Raw genomic sequence first — 22,813 nt, 5'->3', positions numbered from 1 at the left:
TGTTCGTCAGCACCGAAAACTCTACGCAGGACTCGGTTTGATGCACTAGGTGTCGGAGCCTGGGTGCCAGTTCTTTCGCTAGGTAGTAGGTCGGCGAATTTATACTGTTTACTATGGGCCTTAAGGGGAAGTCGGTTTTGTGTACCTTCGGTACACCATACATCCTTGGTGCCTGTGTCACTTGCAGGATGAATCTTCTGGCCTAATCAAAACGACGCAGGCATTGCTCAAGCACTCTAGAATCAACTTCGACAAGGCCAGAAGATTCATCCCGCAAGTGACACAGGCACCAAGGATATATGGTGTACCGAAGGTACACAAAACCGACTTCCCCTTAAGGCCCATAGTAAACAGTATAAATTCGCCGACCTACTACCTAGCGAAAGAACTGGCACCCAGGCTCCGACACCTAGTGCATCAAACCGAGTCCTACGTTAAGGATTCCACTCACTTCGTGTCTCTCCTAAAGGAAATGCGTGTTACGGACCAAGATCTGATGGTTAGTTTCGAAGTCAAATCCCTATTCACGAATGTCCCAGTGTCAGATACTGTGAACATCCTAGAAGAACGCGTGGCACCTGATATATGTGAGCTTGTGCGCCACTGTCTGACGACCACCTATTTCAAGTGGAGAGATCAATTTTATGAACAAACTGATGGTGTAGCTATGGGCTCACCCCTATCGCCTATCGCAGCAGAAATTTGCATGGAGGCATTTGAGGAAACAGCCCTCCAGTCCGCACCATTACGTCCAAATTGTTGGCTTCACTATGTCGATGATACTTTCGTCATCTGGCCCCACGGAGAAGAGGAGTTACAGAACTTCCACAAGCACCTTAACCAACAGCATAGGAAAATTCAGTTTACAATGGAAACAGAGAAAAATGGGGTGCTGCCTTTTCTCGACGTGGAAGTTTATCGAAAACCTGATGGTAAACTTGGCCACAAAGTGTACAGGAAACCAACCAGTACGGACAGGTACCTTCATGCCTCCTCTCACCATCACCCCACGCAGAAGAAGTCCGCCCTGCACACGCTAACGAAGAGAGCGTACAGGATAAGCGACGAAGAACATCTGAAGACAGAACTTGAACGCCTCAGGTCCATCTTCGGAACTAATGACTATGGGAAGCAGATGATAGACAGCACCATGTCGACAAGGGAGAAGACTAATAGGGAAGAGGATAAGGAGGCACAGAGCATTGCTATGTTACCATATGTACAAGGGGTCACCGAACGTATTGGCAAAATTCTACGAAAAGCCGACATCAAACCAATTTTCCGAAGCAGAAACAAAATATCAGACATGCTCGGTTCTACCAAGGATGCAGTTGACAAACTACACACAGCTGGCGTGTATGACATTGGTTGTGCGTGTGGATTAGTCTACATAGGTGAGACGGGACGTCCGATTAGCACAAGGCTCTCGGAACATGAAAGATATATCCGCCTGAAACAACACACTAAGTCAGCAGTGGCGGAACACCGAGACGAGTGCGGGAAACCAATATTTTTTCAAGAAGCCCGCGTCCTGGCGAAACAGCCTCTCACTTTCAAAAGAAAGATTAGAGAGGCGATAGAAATAGCCAAAAGACCCGCCAACATTAATAGAGAGGACGGGTACAAGCTTCCGAGGTCTTGGCTGCCTGCAATAGCAGGGCTACGGAGCGGCGGCAGAGCCGTGGCGGCCCATGCAGACACACGGAGAGCCGCAGTAGTGGTCGCGGGCACACAAAACAATGGCACGCCGCAGCCGGCTTCTGGACAGCATGGAAACAGTGTGACGTCACAGCCATCACCTGTTCGCTATTCGTCCGTCTCCTCCAATGGGGTGGATTAATATAAAGACCAATAGAAAACAGCTATTTCAGCCAATGACAGATAATAAAGGAAACACCAATAAAGCATACCTTTCACCCCTCCTCCTCCTCCTTTTACAGCCAATCAAGTAACGACACGGTTTTCTCGTGCAGCTATTTAAGGAACCAAGTGTGTCCATTTAGCAGTTAACGTAAGGCCCTGATGAAGGCTAGCTGCAACGCTGGCCGAAACGTTGGCGCATTTTAAATTATGACGATGCGGTCTGATACCCTGAAGAATTTTATTGAAGGAGTCACAAATCGGTTACTTCAAAGACATCTCCAAGTCAGACGCTCTGTAGCGTGCCTTTCAATGATCTCACCTGGCCGCCAGTCACGACTTCAGTGGTACCCAGCTAGAGCTTACTAGAGAGAAGCCGGTCCTACCTAGAGGCTAGTGGTGGCCATGTGTTGGTTAGGAGGAGGCCAGTTGCTGCAACCAACCTGTCTGGGTGCTGCACCTACACTTGGAGTTATGGTATGCGGTGCGATTTCGTTTGACAGTGGGAGCACTCTCGTGGCTATCCAACGCCCCCTGACTGCAAATTTGTACGTGAATATGGTGATTCGACCTGTTGTGTTGTCATTCAGGAACAGCATAGCAGGGGGTGTTTTCAAACTGGATAATTCTCGCCTCACATAGCTGTTGTAACTTAACAATCTCCACAGTGTCGACATGTTGCCTTAGCATAATACGCGCTGTACCATGCAGCCACAGTTACAGAAGGTGTTGTAAATGGTTTCCATGTGCGTCAACGCATGCGTGTAGGGGCCGTAGCGTGTTTTGTCTCACATGTCCAGTCGGCCAAGCTGCTACCGAACAGCGTCAAAGGGAGCATGAATATGCGGCACGAGTGTCTCCATGTCTGGAATGAGCTCTGCATTCACGATACTTTTGAGATGGCCCCATAACGAGAAATGGCACGGGTTGAGATCCGGTGAACGAGCAGGCCTGGCAATTGGATCCTCTCGTCCGATCCATCAACAAGGGAAGACACGGTTGTGATTCGTCCGGGACGTCCGGGGTGGCCGACCGGTTCTAGGCGCTACAGTCTGGAACCGCGCGACCGCTACGGTTGCAGGTTCGAATCCTGACTCGGGCATGGATGTGTGTGATGTCCTTAGGTTAGTTAGGTTTAATTAGTTCTAAGTTATAGGGGACTGATGACCTCAGAAGTTAAGTCCCATAGTGCTCAGATCCATTAGAACCTTTTTTTATGCGTCCGGACGTTAACGACGGACTGGGCTGGAGCACCATCATGTATCTGCCACATAACAGCTCATGCATCGAAGCTGCTTACGAGAATAATATACAGAAGAATGGAAAAGAAAATTGAGAATGCGCTAGGTGACGATCAGTTTGGCTTTAGGAAAAGTAAAGGGACGAAAGAGGCAATTCTGACATTACGGCTAATAATGGAAGCAAGGCTAAAGAAAAATCAAGACACTTTCATAGGATTTGTCGACCTGGAAAAAGCGTTCGACAATATAAAATGGTGCAAACTGTTCGAGATTCTGAAAAAATAGGGGTAAGCTGTAGGGAGAGACGGGTCATATACAATATGTACAACAACCAAGAGGGAATAATAAGAGTGGACGATCAAGAACGAAGTGCTCGTATTAAGAAGGGTGTAAGACAAGGCTGTAGCCTTTCGCCCCTACTCTTCAATCTGTACATCGAGGAAGCAATGATGGAAATAAAAGAAAGGTTCAGGAGTAGAATTAAAATACAAGGTGAAAGGATATCAATGATACGATTCGCTGATGAAATTGCTATCCTGAGTGAAAGTGAAGAAGAATTAAATGATCTGCTGAACGGAATGAACAGTCTAATGAGTACACAGTATGGTTTGAGAGTAAATCAGAGAAAGACGAAGGTAATGAGAAGTAGTAGAAATGAGAACAACGAGAAACTTAACATCAGGATTGATGGTCATGAAGTCAATGAAGTTAAGGAATTCTGCTACCTAGGCAGTAAAATAACCAATGACGGACGGAGCAAGGAGGACATCAAAAGCAGACTCGCTATGGCAAAAAAGGCATTTCTGGCCAAGAGAAGTCTACTAATATCAAATACTGGCCTTAATTTGAGGAAGAAATTTCTGAGGATGTACGTCTGGAGTACAGCATTGTATGGTAGTGAAACATGGACTGTGGGAAAACCGGAACAGAAGAGTATCGAAGCATTTGAGATGTGGTGCTATAGACGAATGTTGAAAATTAGGTGGACTGATAAGGTAAGGAATGAGGAGGTTCTACGCAGAATCGGAGAGGAAAGGAATATGTGGAAAACACTGATAAGGAGAAGGGACAGGATGATAGGACATCTGCTAAGACATGAGGGAATGACTTCCATGGTACTAGAGGGAGCTGTAGAGGGAAAAAACTGTAGAGGAAGACAGATATTGGAATACGTCAAGCGAATAATTGAGGACGTAGGTTGCAAGTGCTACTCTGAGATGAAGAGGTTAGCACAGGAAGGGAATTCGTGGCGGGCCACATCAAATCGGTCAGTAGACTGATGAAGAAAAAAAAAAAAAACCTTCGAATCATCAATGGCACTTCTTCTAGCAGGGAGGCAATGTCACCAACAAGAAACGCTGATAGTTCTGGCTGTTAGGCGACGTAGCATGAAGACTGGTCCTAAAACAAGGTTGCCGTTTATCCCGGCCAACGTATTCTGGTTGCATCGAAGCTGATGATTACATGAGGGTTCTGCATAATATCACATACATGACCGTTATGAAAGTTGAAGATATCACTCTGTGTTAAGGGTTCTTCATCTTTGAATAGGATGGATGACACAGATCCCAGAATCGTGGTTGCCTGGTGAAGAATACCAGTGACAAAACTGCTCCCTATGTGGAAATTCTGTCGCTAGTAAGCCCTGCATATGCTGTAAGTGGGAAGGATAGTAACAGTTGTCACGGTCGTCTGGCTTACCCTGTACCGGCGGGCCAACTGCCTGGTACTGACACGGCGCTCGCCTACCACAGTGTTAATCACATTTCAGTCCGAGTCTGGTGTCCGAACATTCCTGGTACATCCTAAATGTTTTCCTGCTTCCTGAAACGACCGTGTTTCAGACAAACGGCGCAACACTGTTGCAAACTTGGAACGCTGCGGTTGCTGTCGGGGGGGACAGGTGTCCTATACAACTTTGCTGCTCCTCGCCTGTTGCCATTTGTCTTTACGTAAGTAAACATCATGTACGCAAGCTCTCGATTCGAATACGGAACCATTGTGTACAACACTGTATCACACCCACTACAACGTAACTACAAAAAATAACCAATTAGAATGGCAGCAGAGAGCGCTAGGACACGACGTATGAGGAAAAGTACCACCCTCTAGGAGGAAACCATGCATACTGTAACTGTGGCTGCATGGTATAACGGGTATCAGACCGCAGTCTCTGTTACAAAGTATGATTGAATAAATATTCTCTAGCATGGAAACCTATTTCCGCACATAAGTTTATTAGACCGATCAATCCCTAGAGTTTGTACACGGTGGAAAAAATCACCCGTCTTCTCTCTCTCTGTTTTCCGTCTTAGCTCTTTAATTTCGGCTGTCGATTTTAAGTAAATTGACGACTAATTTCTTATGAAACAGCTGGAAAACAACGATAATTTAATATTGTAAATCGATACTGCGAATGCGTTAATGAAGGCTAGTGAAGATGTAGGTCTAAGAATAAGTAAAGACAATACTAAATGCCTGGTTACTAGTAGAATGCCAACAGCAGTAGATCAGGAAATGTTAAGAGTTGGAGACATGCAGTTTGAAAAAGTGAACGCATTTAAGTATCTAGGCGTGGACATCACTTCGAGAAATGAGATCGAATTCGAACTGAAGAAGAGATTACGGGCGGGAAATGCGTGCTACATCTCACTGAATAGATTACTTTCATCACGGAGCCGGCCGCGGTGGTCTAGCGGTTCTAGGCGCGCAGTCCGGAACCGCGCGACTGCTACGGTCGCAGGTTCGAATTCTGCCTCGGGCATGGATGTTTGTGCTGTACTTAGGTTAGTTAGGTTTAAGTAGTTCTAAGTTCTAGAGGACTGATGACCACAGATGTTAAGTCCCATAGTGCTCAGAGCCATTTGAACCATTTGCCATTCATCACGGATATTGTCTAGGAATTTGAAGATTCTACTATACAAAACTATTATTCTGACAGTTATGCTGTACGGGTGTGAGACTTGGTCTCTCACTGTGCAAAATGAATGGCCATTTCGAGTACTAGAGAACAAAATTTTGAGGAATATTTTCGGAGCAAAAAGGGATGACATTAGCGGAGAGTGGCGGAAATTGCATAACGAAGAGGTTCACGAACTCTATTCAAGCCCTAACATAATCAGTATTATTAAATCACGTAGGCAGCGATGGGCTGGTCACGTAGCTCGAATGGATGAGGGCAGGACAGCGCGCAGAGTACTGGTAGGGCACTTAGAGGGAAAACGTCCTGTGGGGAGACCGAGGCGTAGATGGGGGGACAAGGTGAAGGCTGATTTGAGGAGCCTAGGTATTGAAGGTGAATGGAAGGAAATAGCCCAAGACAGGGACAGATGGCAAAAATACGTTGCTGTGGTAACGGATTCTCGAGTCCGGTATGACCAGTGAGTGTGAGTGTGAGTGAAATCAACACTGAGGGCCGCTTTGTGAAAAAAAAATATCTTCTCCTAACTATGGGATGAAGCATTAGGAGTCAATAAATTTTATTTCTCAGTATGTTAATCCTTCCGCATCAATTTTATTCTCACTAATTCTACCGTATTACTAGAAACGAGACGTTAACATAGACAATGCTATCGACACAGGTCTAAAGGCCGTGTTACTCTGAGAGTGTCAACTTGTTGCTGGAACAGTTTTGGGGTAACTCCTGGCTGTCAGAATCGGTAATGGGGGCGGAGGGATCGTGAGCAGGTGATGTGACCAACAGCGATTATCAGCGCCGGCAATGTCTCGTTTGCTCATCCCTGATTTAGACAGGCTGTTGTAGAATGTCAAAACCCCATTAAAAACGTCGCAAAGTCTTATTCTCTCTAATCTCAAAGCATGTACGAAGATCCTTCTGTGCACCAATAAAGTTTAGTTTGTGATGGAATGTCACCATTATTACAGGAACATTTTTGATTCCTTTTCATCGGCCGCGGTGGCCGAGCGGTTCTACCCGCTTCAGTCCGGAAACGCGCGACTGCTACGGTCACAGGTTCGAATCCTGCCTCGGGCATGGATGTGTGTGATGTACTTAGGTTACTTAGGTTTAATTAGTTCTAAGTTCTAGGGCACTGATAACTTCAGATGTTAAGTCCCACAGTGACCAGAGCCATCTGAACCATTTTGATTCCTTTTCCGTTCAAAACCTAACTCATCACTTCAACAGAAATTCCTCAACGCCGACATATGTTCTTGCAGTTGCGTGCAGCACCTGAGCTCCCTGCTGGGGCCAATCATTCTGGGACAGTTCCTCATGGACATGGTCACCATCAGTGCCACCGCATTCGTCGCCATAGCCAATGTAAGTAGTCTATTGGTTTTCATTCTAATGAAAGTAGCTGCAGTAATGTCTAACGAGTCTGAAAGTGATACTACAGGTACGGAAAAAATTGTGTGTCATTTGTTCTTTCAACTGTGTTTGGGCTGCTAGTGACCCCTGCGTGAAGAAATTTTTATAAATCTAAGACAATATGAGTTACAATACGATTACTTGAAATTTATGTGTTAACAAAAATGGTGGACTGTTCTTAATAACAATTATCCAATCGATATTGCAACCTTATTGGCTGTTGTTTGGTTTCTGTTCATTCTGGTGCTACTTACAGTGTCCAGTCACAGTATCGGGACCACCTGTCAAAAGCCTGCTGAGAGACGTGCAGGAAAAGAGTCAATAAGGTTCTAGAAAGTGCCGACGGGGATGTGGAGGCAATCAGAATCCAGCGCCAGGGACAGCACATACCGCGAGCTGTGTCTGACGTTGCGTTGTCCTGCAGATAGATGCCATCTTGTCGAGAAAAAACAATCTGCATGTAGAGGTGGACGTCATCGCCAAGGATAGATGCAACTTGTGTTGACCCACTGCGTCTTCCAGAATGAGGAGATCACTAAGGGAACGCCACAAGAACAGTGCCTAGACCACAACGCTCCCTCCTTTGGCCCTTACCCTGCTGACGATTGTTAAAAGGTGCTTGCTTTCAGAAGTTTTACGTCCGATGGAGCATAAAAACATGGTGCGTCGGAAAAGGCCACCTATCGCCGCTCAGTGGAAGTCTGCCTACGGTACTGGCGTGCAAATTCCACCCTTCGTCGCGTATGAACAACAGTCAGCATGGGTGCATGAAAAGGTACCTGCAGCAGAGGCCCTCATACGCAGTAACTTCCGCTGAACGGTCGTTGAGAAGATTCTGATGGTAACCCCTTTGTTCATATAGGTGATCAGCTGATCAACAGTTGCACTTCTGTTCGCCCATACAGATCTCCGCAGTCTTCGTTCATCCCTGACTCCTATGGCCCGTATTGGACGACAGTTCTGTCGGCGTCAATTTTGGATAGCGCCGTTTTGCTATCCTTGGCATACTTTAACCACGACGGCACGCGAACAGTTTAGAGAATTAGCCGTTTCCCAAATGCTTCTACCCTTGGCCAGAATCCAATGGTCATGTCCATTTAGACAGATAAATCGATCCGTTTCCGCATTACAACAACACTTTTTCCCGCTTCGAGCCGACATGCTTTATAGAGGGTGGTCCATTGATAGTGACCGGGCCAAATATTCTACGAAATAAGCATCAAACGAAAAAACTACAAAGAACGAAATTCGTCTAGTTTGAAGGGGGAAAGCAGATGGCGCTATGGTTGGCCCGCTAGATGGCGCTGTCATAGGTCAAACGGATATCAACTGCGGTTTTTTTAAGACAGGAACCCCCATTTTTATTACATATTCGTGTAGTACGTAAAGAAATATGAATTAGTTGGACCACTTTTTTCGCTTTGTGATAGATGGCGCTCAAACGAATAAGTACGTGGTATCACGTAACATTCCACCTGTGCGGACGGCATTTGCTTCGTAATACATTACCCGTGTTAAAATGGACCGTTTACCAATTGCGGAAAAGGTCGATATCGTGTTGATGTACGGCTAATGTGATCAAAATACTCAACGGGCGTGTGCTATATATGCTGCTCGGTATCCCAGGCGACATCATCCAAGTATCCGGATCGTTCGCCGGATAGTTACGTTATTTAAGGAAACAGGAAGTGTTCAGCCACATGTGAAACGTCGGCTACGACCTGTAACAAATGATGATGCCCAAGTAGGTGTTTTAGCTGCTGTAGCGGTTAATCCGCACATCAGTAGCAGACAAATTGCGTGAGAATCGGGAATCAGAAAAAAAAAATGGTTCAAATGGCTCTCAGCACTATGGGACTCAACTGCTGTGGTCATAAGTCCCCTAGAACTTAGAACTACTTAAACCTAACTAACCTAAAGACATCACACACATCCATGCCCGAGGCAGGATTCGAACCTGCGGCCGTAGCGGTCGCGCGGTTCCAGACTGTAGCGCCCAGAACCGCTCGGCCACTCCCGCCGGCCGGGAATCAGAAAAACGTCGGTGTTGCGAACGCTACAAAAAACATCGATTGCACTCGTACCATATTTCTATGCACCAGAAATTGCATGGAGACGACTTTGAACGTCGTGTACAGTTCTGCCACTGGGCACAAGAGAAATTACGGGACGATGGCAAATTTTTGGCACGATTTCTATTTAGCGACGAAGCGTCATTCACCAACAGCGGTAACGTAAACCGGCACAATATGCACTGTTGGGCAACGCAAAATCCAAGATGGCTGCGACAAGTGGAACATCAGCGACCTTGGCGGGTTAATGTATGGTGCGGCATTATGGGAGGAAGGATAATTGGCCCCCCCTTTTATCGATAGCAATATAAATGGTGCAATGTATGCTGAATTCCTACGTAATGTTCTACCGATGTTACTACATGATGTTTCACTGCATGACAGAATGGCAATGTACTTCCAACATGATGGATGTCCGGCACATAGCTCGCGTGCGGTTAAATAGCATATTTCATGACAGGTAGATTGGTCGTAGAAGCACCATACCATGGCCCGAACGTTCACCGGATCTGACGTCCCCGGATTTCTTTCTGTGTGGAATGTTGAAGAATTTTTGCTATCGTTATCCAATGACAACGCCTGACAACATGCGTCAGCGCATTGTCAGTGCATGTGAGAACATTACGGAAGGCGAACTACTCGCTGTTGAGAGGAATGTCGTTACACGTATTGCCAAATGCATTGAGGTTGACAGACATAATTTTGATCGTTTATTGCAATAATGTGGTTTTTACAGGTAATCACGCAGTAATAGCATGCGTTCTCAGAAATGATAAGTTCACAAAGGTACATGTATCACGTTGGAACAGCCGAAATAAAATGTTCAAACGTACCTACGCTCTGTATTTTAATTTAAAAAATCTACCTGTTACCTACTCTTCGTCTAAAATTGTGAGCCATATGTTTGTGACTATTACAGCGCCATCTATCACAAAGCGAAAAAAGTGGTCCGACTAAAAGATTCATATTTCTTTACGTACTACACGAATATGTAAAAAAATGGGGGTTCCTATTTCAAAAAACGTAGTTGATATCAGTTTGACCTATGATAGCGCCATCTAGTGGGCCAACCATAGCGCCATCTGGTTTCCCCCTTCAAGCTAGACAAGATTCATTCTTTGTAGGTTTTTCGTTTGACGCTTATTTCGTGAGGCATTTGGCCCGGTCACGGTCAATGGACCAGCCTGTGTACCCTCCATTGGTAGTGTTGCCACCGGCCTTCTGTGAGTCGTTATTGCATGTTGACGTTGAACGTAGACAGTGGTCACATTAATGTGATATGGATACCGTTTATGACCGCTAGTGATATCAGTCGAAGAAAAACTGGTCGGGAAACTGCACTAGAACTGTGACCATAGAAAGTAACAACTATCCTTATGATGGATGTTGGAAATGACGTAACATATTGGAAGAAAATAGGCTGAGATGGTTATACCTTTGTAGGAACTAATTTATAGAGTGGAGAAGAAGTTGTGGCGCAAGAATTCTAGCAGGATTGCTCAATAGGCTTGATGTTTAAGAAGTGTAGCAAAATGGGTCTACATAAGCCTACGCTCGCATATATATATATATATAGTGGACACATGACTATGAAAGTATACTGTGGTGGCATAGCAACGGGATGCAGAGCGTACTTGTGTGTAAGGTTGGTTGAAAGTTGTGAAGTAGATTCGGAATACTGAGGCAAATTTAATGATTCGACAGAAAATTAGTGTGAAGGACAGAAGACGTAAGCGACAAGCAAGCTGGTGAACATCCCTTTGCAGAATTTGAGGCATTGATAATTTTTTTTCTTTCTGATTGGTTTGATAGAGCCAACCATCAATTTCTCTGCTGTGACAGTCTATTCATCTCAGAGTAGCTCTTGCACTCAACATTCTTAATTTTTTTAATGTATTCCCATCTATTTTCCTCCGTAGATTTTACTCTTTGCAGCTCCCTCTAGTTGCGTGGAAGTTATTTCCTAATGTCTTAACAGATGCCCTATCATCCTGTCCCTTCTTCTTGTCACTGTTTTCCATATGTTGCTTTCCTGGTCGATTCTGCGGATAACATCCTCATTCCTCACTTTTCAGTCCACCCAATTTTCTACATTCTTCTGTAGCATTACATCTGAAATATTTCGATACTCTTCTGTTCCGGTTTTCCCATTGTCCATGATTCACTGTAGTACAATGATGTCCTACAAACGAACAATTTCAGAATTTTCTTTCTCGAATTAAGGCCTAGTAGAATTCTTTTGGTCAGAATGACCTATTTGCTGTGCTAGTCTGCTTTTTATGTCCTTCTCGCAAAATCTGTAATATGTTACTTTACTTAAAAAGTAGCAGAAGTCCTTAACTTCATCTATTTCGTGATCATGAGTTTTGTTAAGTTTCTCGCTATTCTCATTTCTACTACTTGTGATTACTTTAATCTTTCTTCGTTTACTATCAAACTTAAAGGGAGAAAAGATTTACGAGACATTACAGTAGGTGAGGATAGGTCAGATAAAAAATTTGTAAATATGGTGGACGATGGTGGAATGCAATTCCCAGATTCGGCTTTAGAGATCTTTCATATTGCTGCCGTTCTCTTGGAAGGGTCATAGTAGTGTTCACGTTAGCTTTTATCTGAGGGTTTTACATGTGCGGAGATGGAAATTTTTGTTGTTTTCTTATGTAATATGATCTTGGCTTCTAGGAGGATTCATTTTATGTCTTCATTGGTCACAATAAACTATACACCATACATGAGATAGCGTGTGATGTACTATACTGAAAACAACACCTCTATTAACTGATAGGTGGAAACCTTCGCTAGCTGTTTATTGAGTATATGTTAATTTTTGTTTACTGTGTTATAACCAGACTTTTCATTGTTTAGCAACGTTTGCACGAAACAATACGGGAAACGAAATTTCACAGTTTGTTGCTTTAACAGTATCAAAATGCTTATAATATTTTCTTCAAGATCAAGCTACTGAATTATATGCTGAAGCTACAGAACGCAGGTGTGAATGGCCTCCATTTTAGAACACTTCATTTTGTATGAAAGTCACAAATTTATCGTAAAGACCATTACATATCGGTCACGTAAAAGTAGATGTGGCATTTTATTAAATATTAATTACATCTTTCTTTTTGTTCCTTGATAAAAATTTCATAACTCATTTTTACGTAATTATCAGTACTGGTAAGACTTTTCGCTAAGATGAGGTATGAAAAATGTTTCGAACCTCGACTTGGAAGAAAAAGATAAACGAGCACACAAAGACAAGCAGTAAGGGTTTTTTTTTTTTTTTTTGATTAGACGATTTGACACTGATCTTTGGCCTCGTACAAAAACGAAAGCCAGATGATGTATGGTCAATTTTTATATTTTTACGTCATTTACTCCTAAACTGTTCATGAACATCTTTAAACATTCTAATCCACTTACTTGTGATTTCATTGCTCATAATGTGGAGAGTGTGGGATCCCTTAATTTGGTTGGTAAGTTTCAGAATTTAAGAAAGGATGTGGAAAAGTTGCAGTTACATGTAATGGTATTTGGTAAAGTGGCATAGCCGAAGTTACAGGACTTCTGATTAGCTACGTAGAAAGATATAGATACAAAATCAAATAGGATAACGCAGGATTTGGTACAAAAACGAGGAAGAGGACAGTAATGTAAGTGAGGTTTTACCAAAATCAGTATCGTAGCCAAAGTCAAACACTGGAAAATCTAGAATGGAATGACAATATTATACGGACAGATTGCCATTCGCCTTACAAAGGAGATATTGAGTTGCAGAGAGGTACCACAAGAAGACTGGTAAACATGTGAGCTTTCAGGCAAAAGGCGTCTTTCTAAAGTGGACAACACTCACACATTTCGCAAGCATAACTCATACACACATGTGACGACTGTTTCTCAAACGACGGTAAAACACGGGAAAGAAGAGTAACAAAAGAATGTACACTCAGTACAGTAATGCGTTGGAGAATAGTACCAAAGCAAAACAACACTGGGTTGCGAGATGGAAGAAGAGCCGCTAGGCAAAAATCAGACAATTGAAAATACAGGGTGGAGTAGTGACAATATTACGAAACGGATAGATTGCACCCATAGTCTAATGGTAGCGTCTTTGACTAGTAATCAAAATGGACTCAGTCCCGTGTTCGAACCCCGGCACTGCGTACACTTTCAATAAAAATCATCAGCAACTGCGGACAGACTTCCTGCATAAGAGGTCATACTCATTCTATCAACGGCGTTATCAAAGAGGGCGGAGGAGCGGGCAAAGGCACAGGCCACTCCCGTAGCTTTGGGATGGGAAATTGCACTTAAATATCGGAAGAATCGACAACGATCAACCACATGATGATACAGAAGGTAATCAAAACCATTGCATTAAAGAAACATAACATGTATCCACAGGACATGGAGCCTGTAATTGAAAAAGTTTCATTATCTTTCCACCAGGAAAAAAATCCGGACTAGTCCCCCCCTCCCCTCCATTCGCATTTCGGGAAGGGGTCTGTCAAAGGTGCGGTGATCATGAGAAAAGGATTGAATAATCGACGGTAGGACAATGTTTTACCGGTCGGGGCGTGGAATGTCAGAGGTTTACGCATTATAGGGTAGCTAGAAAATCTGAGTAGGGCTCAATCTAAATATAGTGGGGATCAGTGAAGTAACATGCAAAGGAAACAAGGATCTCTGGTCAGATGAGTGTAGGGTAATATCAACAGCAGAGAATGGTATAATGGAAGTAGGATTCGTTCGGAATAGGTCGGTAGGACAGAGAGTGTGTTACTGTGAACAGTTCTCGGATAGGGTTGTCCTCATCAAAATCGACAGTTTACCAACACCGACTACGACTACAAGGCGACGTCGCAAGCAGAAGCGAAGGTTGACGGAAGTATATGAGGATGTGGAACGTAAGGAGTAATTAAAATTTAGTAGTCATAATGGACTGGAATGGGGTTGTAGGGAAAGAAGTGGGAGAAAGGGTTACGGAAGAAAGTGGGCTTGGTACTAGGAATGAGAGAGGAGAAAGACTAACTGAGATCTGCAGGAAATTTCAGATGTTAACAGCGAATAGCAGGAGGAAGATGTATATTTGGGAAAAGCACGAAGATACGGGAAGATTTCAGTTAGATTACGTCATGGTCAGGCAGAGATTCCGCAATCAGATATTGGACTGTAACGCGTACCCAGGAACATATATAGACTAAGTTCACTTTTTAGTAGTAGTGAAGAGTAGGCTGAAGTGTTTAAGAAACTAGTCAGGAAGAATCAGAGTGCAAAGAAGTAGGATAAGGAAGTGCTAAGGAATTAAGAGATGCGCTTGAGTTTTTCTGATGCCACAGATACTGCGATGATAAATAACGTAGTAGGCAGATCTCTTAAAATGAAATGGATATCTCTAAAATGGACAGTCACAGAAGTTGGCGAGAAAAACCAAGGTACAAAGAAGGAACTGCAACGAAACAATATGAAACAGAAGAGATATTTCAGTTGATAGATGAAAGAAGTAACTACAAAAATGTTCAGGGTAATTCAGGAATACAGAAAACAAGTCACTTAGGAATGAAATGAATAGGACGTACGGGGATGCTAAGGTGAAATCACTGTATGAAAAACGCCAAGAAATCAAAAAAGAATTGATTGTCGGAAGAGTTGATTCAACGAATAGAAAAGTAAGAACAACCGTCAGTGAAATTAAAAGCAAGGGAGATAATTTTATGAGTTCAAGGGGAATTCCACAGTTAAATGCAGAGTAGAGATCGGAAATGAGGAAAGACTACGTTGAGGGCCTTTATGAAGGATAGGAGTTATTTTATGACGTAATAGAAGCAGAAACAGGATAGGGAAGAGATAGGTGATCCAGCATTAGAATCACTATTTAGAAGAGCTTTCGAGGACTTAATTTAAATAAAGCAAGGGATGGACAATTTTCCTTCGGAGTTTCTAAAATTATTGAGAGGAGTGGCAACAAATGTAGAATGTATGAGACAGGTGAGATAACATCAGGCTTTCGGAAAAACATTATCCACATAATTCCGAAGACAGTAAGAGTCGACTAAAGTGGGAATTATCGCTCAATCAACTTAACAACTCATGCATCTAAGCTGCTGGCAAGAATAATATACACAAGAATGAAAAAGAGGACTGAGGATGTGTTATATAACGGTTAGTTTATCTTTAGGAAATGTAGAATCATGAGAGGCTGTACTGACGTTACTGTTGAAAGAAAAAAAAAAAAAAAAAAAAAAACAAGATGGAAAAATCAGGACACGTTCATAGAATTTGTCAAACTGGTAAAAGCGTGAGAGAAAGTAAAATGATGCAAGATGTTCTATAACCTGAGAATAATTGGGGTAGTCTGTAGGGAAGGGTGGGTAATATAAAATATGTACAAGAAGCAAGAGGGAACAATAAGAGAGGATGACCAAAACGAAGTGCACATATCTTATCATCCTGTTCCTTCTTCTTGGCAGTGTCTTCCGTATATTCCTTTTTATCATCCTGTCCATTCTTCTAGCCAATGTCTTCCATATATTCTTTTTATCACCCTGTCCATTCTTTTTTGCAGTGTCTTCCATATATTCCATTCCTCGCCTATTCTGCGGAGAATCTGTTTATTGCTTACGTTGTCAATCTACCTAATTCTCAACATTCTTCCGTAGCATCACATCTGAGATGCTTCTATTCTCTTCTGTTCCGACTTTCCCACAGTTCATGTCTCACTGTTACACAATGCTGTGCTCCAAAAGGAAATTTTAAAAAATTTCTTCCTCAGACTAAGGTCTATGTGTGATAACAATAGACTTCTCTTGGTCAAGAACGCCCTTTTTGCCAGTACTGGTCTGCTTTTTACTCCCTCCATACTCTGTCCGATATGGGTTATTTTGCTGCCTCGATAGCAAAACTTCTTGACTTCGTCTGCTTCGTGGTCCCCGATTTTGATGTTAAGTTTCACACTGTTCATACCCTTGAACAGATCCTGTAATTCATCTTCAATTACATTGAGGATAGCAATGCCGTCATCTAATCGTATCCTTTCAAACCTGTACTTGAGCCTTTCTTGCTTCTTCGACGAATAGACTGACCAGTATCAGTGAAAGACTACATCCCTGTCTTACACCCTTTTTCGTCCGAGTACTTCGTTCTTGGTGGTCCCACTCCATCTTCGTTCTTGCACATAATGTATTTTACCCGTCTTTCCCTATAGCTTATTGTCACTATTCTCAGAATTTCAGACGTCTTGAATCTTGTTACATCGACGAACGCTTTTTCCAGGTCGACAAACGCTATGAAAGTGTCTCGATTTGTCTACAGTCTTGCTTCCATTATCAACCGCAACTTCAGAACTGCCTGTATGGTGTCTTTAAATTTTCTAAAACCAAACTGATAGTCATACAATAGATTTTCAGTTTTCTTTTGGAGTCTTCTGTATATTATTACCCTTGTCAGCAACTTGTCGGCACTTACTGTTCTCCGAATTGTGTGGATGACGATTTTCGAAAGTCTGATGGTATATCGCCAGACTCATACATTCTACACACCATCGTGAATACTCATTTTCGTACCACTTCCCACAATACTTCTAGAAATGCCGATGGAATGTTACCTAGTCCTTGTGGCTCATTTGATTTTAAGTCCGCCAAAAGTTTTTTGAAATTATGACTAATACTGGATCCGTTATCTCTTCCCTATAGTCTCTTGATTCTTCCACTATCATGCCATAAGCCCAGTCCTCCCCTCAAGTAGGCATTCAGTGTACTCTTTCCTCCTATCCGCTCTCTCCTCTGCATTTAATATTGGAATTCCGACTGCATTCTTAATGTTGCCGCTCTTGGTTTTAATTTCACCGAAGGTCATTTTGACTTTCCTGTATGCTGACTCAATCCTTCCGACAATCATTTCTTTTCAGATTTCTTCACATTTTTAATACAGCCATTTTGCCTTAGCTTCCCTGCACTTCCTATTTATTCCATACCTCAATGATTTATGTCTCCGTATTCCTGAATTTTTCTGAACATTTTTGTAGTTCCTTCCTCCGTCGATCAGCAGAAGTATTTCCTCGCAGTTACCTTCTGTGTGCTTTATTTTTCTTTCTAATTTCTGTGGTCGCAATTTTTAGAAATGTTCATTCCTCATCATTATCACAGTATCTAAGCACTCAGAGAAGTTCAAGTTTAGCTCTTCATTCCATAGCATTCCCATATCTCACTTCGTGGCACAATATTTCTCCCCTACTAAGACTCGGAAACTTCAGTCGACTCTTCATCATTACTAAATAGTGATCTGAATCTATATCTTGGTAAGCCTTACAGTCCACCACCTGATTTTCGAATCTCAGCCTGACCGTGAGGTAATGCAACTGAAATCTTCTCCTATCTCAAGACGTTTTCCAAGTATAAATCCTCCTCTTGCGATTATTAAACAGAGCATTCGTTTTTAGTAGCTGAAATTTATTGCAGAACTCATGTAATCTTCCTCCTCTCTCATTCCTACTACGAAGCCTATATTCTCTCGTAACCCTTTCTTCTACTCCTTCCACTTCAACCGCATTCCAGTCCCCATGACTACTTGGTTCTCATCTCCCTTCACGAACTGAATTACCCATTCAGTATCCTGACACACTGAGGTGACAAAAGCCATGGGATACCTCCTAATAAGGTGTCGGATACCTTTTCGCCCCGCGAAGTGCAGTGACTCGACGCGGCATGGACTCAGCAATTCGCTGTAATTCCCCTTCAGTAATACTGAGCCATGGTGCCCCTATAGCCATCCATGATTGGGAAATTGTTTCCAATGCATGATTTTGTGCACGAACTGCCCTCTCGGTTATGTTACACAAAATTTTCCATGGGATTGATGTTGGGCGATCTGGTTGGCGAAATCATTCGTTCGAATTATCCAGAATGATTTTCAAACCAATAGTAAATAGTTGTGGCCAGGTAACATAGTTTCATCCATAATTTTTTTTTATCCCTAAAAAGTCCATCAGTGTTTGGGAACATGGAGTTCATGAATATCTGTGAATGGTTTCCAAGTAACCGAAGATATTGCTAATCAATGATCTGAGCTGGAACAGAGGCCCAGTCCACTGCATGTAAACACAGTCCACACCATTATGGAGCCAACACCAGCCTACACATTGCTCTGTGAGTCCATGAGTTCGTGGGTTCTGTGCCGCACTCGAAGCCTACTATCAGCTCTTAACAACTGAAATCTGGACTCATCTGACCAGGCCACGGTTTTCCAGTCGACTAGGGTCCAACCGACGTGGTCACGAGCCCAGTAGAGACGCTGCAGGAGATGTAGTGCTGTTAGCAAAGGCACTCGCATTGGTCATCTGTTGCCAAATCCCACCAAAGCCAACTTTCTCCCCACTGTCTTAACGGATACGTCCGCCTAACTACCCAAACTAATTTCTGCTGTTATTTCACCCAGTGTTGATTGCCTGTCAGCACTGACAACTCCACGCAAACGCCGCTGCTCTCGATCATGAAGTGAAGGCTGTCGGCCAAGCTTTGTCCGTGGTGACATGAAATGTCTGAAACTTAATAGTCTAGCCACTCACTTGGCACTGTGGATCTCGGAATATTAAATTCCATAACGATTTCCAAAATGGAATATCTCATGAATCTGTCTCCAACTACAATTCCACGTTCAAAGTCTGATTCCCATCGTGCGACCATAATAACGTTGGACACATTTTCACATGAGTCACGTTGAGTACAATTTAGAGCTCCGCCAACGAACTGCTCTTTTATACCTTTTGTAGGCGATACTACAGCCACCTATTGGCAAATAGTTATTCCGGCTTTTGTCTTCTAAGTGTGTCCGTTTTCAATCTATTCACCTCCTGCTTGCGAAGTCGGCATGTACACCTGAACTATTGTAGTCAGTGTCGGTTTGCTGTCAATTCTGATGAGAACAACTCTATCACCGAACTGTTTACAGCCGGCCGCGGTGGTCTAGCGGTTCTAGGCGCTCAGTCCGGAGCCGCGCGACTGCTACGGTCGCAGGTTCGAATCCTGCCTCGGGCATGGATGTGTGTGATGTCCTTAGGTTAGTTAGGTTTAAGTAGTTCTAAGTTCTAGGGGACTGATAACCATAGATGTTAAGTCCCATAGTGCTCAGAGCCATTTGAACCATTTGAACTGTTTACAGTAATTCACTCTCTGCCCTATCTTCCTATTCCTACGAATTCTACTCCAGTTATACCATTTTCTGCTGCTGTTACTCTATACTCTGTACTCTATACTCACCTGACAAGCAATATTTGTCTTGTTTCCACTTCACTTCACTGGCCCCAACTAAATCTACATTGGCCTTTGCATTTCCATATTTTCTAGCTTCCCTAACACATTCAAACTTCTAACATTCCATGCCTCGACCAGTAGACCGTTATCCTTTCGTTTGTTATTCAATCATTTTTCTGATGGTCACCTTCCCTTAGGCAGTCCCCTCCCAGGGATGCGAACAGGGGCTCGTGCGAAACTTTTTGCCAGTGGAGGGACACTTTTTCAGTCATAGGCCGCACGTTTGGTCAAACAAACAAACAAAAAAACTGAGAAATTTGGCATCTAATGACACTCTAGAAACAGGAAATGGTGGTTACAGTGCTTTGTTTCTAAAACATAATGACCACATGCATGATTTCAATCAGTTTGCGTGAGAGGAAGCTGTTTGACTTACAAACAATGAATTCTTTACCGAACTGTACATACCTTTCCATTTTATTATAAAAACTTCAGTTAACTGTTTTAATTTTTTAACTTATATGTACAAACGATAACCTACATGTGCAAGCGAAAACGTAATATTGCAGGACATCCACTGAAGATGCCATGCAAATGAGTAGTAACGCGTCTAGGTGTAGAAGTTAATTTAACAACTTGATGTGCAAAGGAGTTTTTCTTTTACACTACAACATTATGCAAACAGCTACCCACTACAAGAAACTTGTTCACACAAAACTCCTCCTTCGAAGGAAAAAACCAAAATTTTAATTTGGGCTCATCAAACCACTTCTTAGGTTTCCAAGCAAAATAAATTTTTTTCTAGAATGAGATTTTCACTCTGCAGCGGAGTGTGCGCTGATATGAAACTACCTGGCAGATTAAAACTGTGTGCCCGACCGAGACTCGAACTCGGGACCTTTGCCTTCCGCGGGCAAGTGCTCTACCATCCGCTGCAGAGTGAAAATATCATTCTGGAAACATCCCCCAGGCTGTGGCTAAGCCATGTCTCCGCAGTATCCTTTCTTTCAGGAGTGCTAGTTCTGCAAGGTTCGCAGGAGAGCTTCTGTAAAGTTTGGAAGGTAAGAGACGAGATACTGGCAGAAGTAAAGCTGTGAGGACCGGGCGTGAGTCGTGCTTCGGTAGCTCAAGTGGTAGAGCACTTGCCCGCGAAAGGCAAAGGTCCCGAGTTCGAGTCTCGGTCGAGCACACAGACTAAAATTTTTCTGTTTTCCACCTCTACAACTGTGCAAGTCTATGTATTTTGTTGATATTTTCAACAATCAGTTTATTTGCAGAGGAAGTGATTTTTGATGACATTCTGCTGTTACTTATCTTACATACTTTCAGTGAGTTAGTTCAGATCTCTGCTGTTCACGTCGAGACTCGGAAATGCCTAAAGAATTACGTGTATCATCATTAGAAGGAGACCTGAATGAAACGTTCTTAACGTTATAACTCTGGGAGTGAAAGTGGAGATGAAAGTGGTGTTATGATCATGATTCAGATCGGGAAAGTGATGTGGACGCTAGAGACGATAAAGATGATGTGGCTTTAGGAAGTGACCAACAGGATGTAACTGTGACCAAATCTGGAAGAAAGTGTGACATCACTGAGCCCAAAACACCTTGAAGGTCTCTTCTAAATCTAGTAAGAGAAGAAGCAGGAGTATTTACCATTCTTTAGGAGAAGTCTTGATGTTACTTTTTACACTTGACATAATGGGTAACAGTAAATAATGCAAATGAAGAAGCTCATAAGCTTCTCGCCACAGTGTCACAGACCCTCAGCCACGATTCTTAACGCAGCAAGGACCTGCGATTTCCCACTGTCCTCGTGAGACTCGTTGACACTGGAGTGCCGTGCCACAGTTCTACAGCGACTAAGGAGGACGTTCTAAGAAAGTTAACAGGCGGAACGTTCATTGTGTCAGAGTCCAGTGGTACCCAGTCAATTCTACCTGGTTCTCCTTTTTGTAATCACTGATTATCTCATGGTCTAATGTTTATTTATTTTATTTGTTTATTAATTTTTTGCTTCTTCCAAAAACTTTATCGAATGTCGACTAATACAAAACAATAGCATTTCGATGGTCTTGGTAGCATACGTCAGCTTTCTTCTGAACTATCAACACCTCCCCTATAAATCTCTCACCACCTGGCCACACAGACTCGGAACTACTGTGTTAGACAGACACAGAATAAGGCGGCGTATTGCAGCTGGGACAATTTCAAGATACTAATCGTTTAATTTGGTTAGGAATTTGCTTCATTTAATGTCAGATGAATGACGCCGTCATATTAAGAAAGGAAAAAAATGGAATCTATAATGTAAAATGAATTTCAATAACGGATTTATAAAATGGTCATTTCTTTCTTCTTGAGATCTAAGTTCGAAAAATTTGCTTTATTATTTTGTAGTGGTAAGAGAATGCAGTAGGTATCTGTATTCGACAGAACAAATTTTTATTAATACTACTTGAGATAGTGACAGAAAGCGATACTAATTGTCCTGTCACATTCAGTGCCGAAGAAAGGCACACGAAGTAACACTCATATGTCACATCTCAAAGAACATTCAGTGAAAAGTCGTGAAATAACTTCAGATATTGAGTGTGATCATACTGGGAAAAAATTCTGCTTATACACACATGCTCAACATATGAAAAGTGTGGCTAACTCCTGATAGTACGATGATTGTAAGCAAGAAAAAGATGAAAATTCAAAGAGCAAAATATTATGATGGCAAAAAAATGTATTCGTTACACGAGTACTTGTCTTACGCGCAGTTTCCTATGGGAAAAAAGGAAAGAAAATGAAACTAGATACAGCTTTACTCCTGAGACTAATACACAACAAATCCTTGGAGACCACATTATCTGAATTATCTGGTATATTGAGCTGAATGCTCGAAGGAGCTGTCTAATGCGTTGCCTGAAAGTGATTGCGGTAGCTGGGACTGTGCTGTGCTGAGGGTCTGCTGATATCAAGATTGCAGCTACCAGAGTTCCGTACCACGCCCCCAAACACTATAGCTACTTTCCACCTGTGGCAAGTTTCTGCCTTCCTCTCACTAAGAACCAATCCA

The 22,813-nt window shown here is 42.8% G+C and overlaps 1 protein-coding gene across 1 annotated transcript in view; it reads left to right on the top strand.

Moving 5' to 3' along the window:
- The window catches only part of LOC124795656 (odorant receptor 82a-like), a 171,769-nt gene that overhangs the window by 121,572 nt on the left and 27,384 nt on the right, over positions 1-22,813 (top strand). Inside the window, exon 5 of the mRNA XM_047259730.1 lies at positions 7,281-7,383. Coding sequence (XP_047115686.1) covers positions 7,281-7,383 — 103 coding nt within the window. The remainder of the gene's footprint in view (positions 1-7,280; positions 7,384-22,813) is intronic.

This window comes from Schistocerca piceifrons, chromosome 4 (genome assembly GCF_021461385.2).
Source record: "Schistocerca piceifrons isolate TAMUIC-IGC-003096 chromosome 4, iqSchPice1.1, whole genome shotgun sequence".
In the NCBI taxonomy this organism is placed as follows: Eukaryota; Metazoa; Arthropoda; class Insecta; order Orthoptera; family Acrididae; genus Schistocerca; species Schistocerca piceifrons.
Note: the sequence above shows the minus strand (reverse complement) of the source record. Positions and strands in the feature narration are given on the sequence as shown.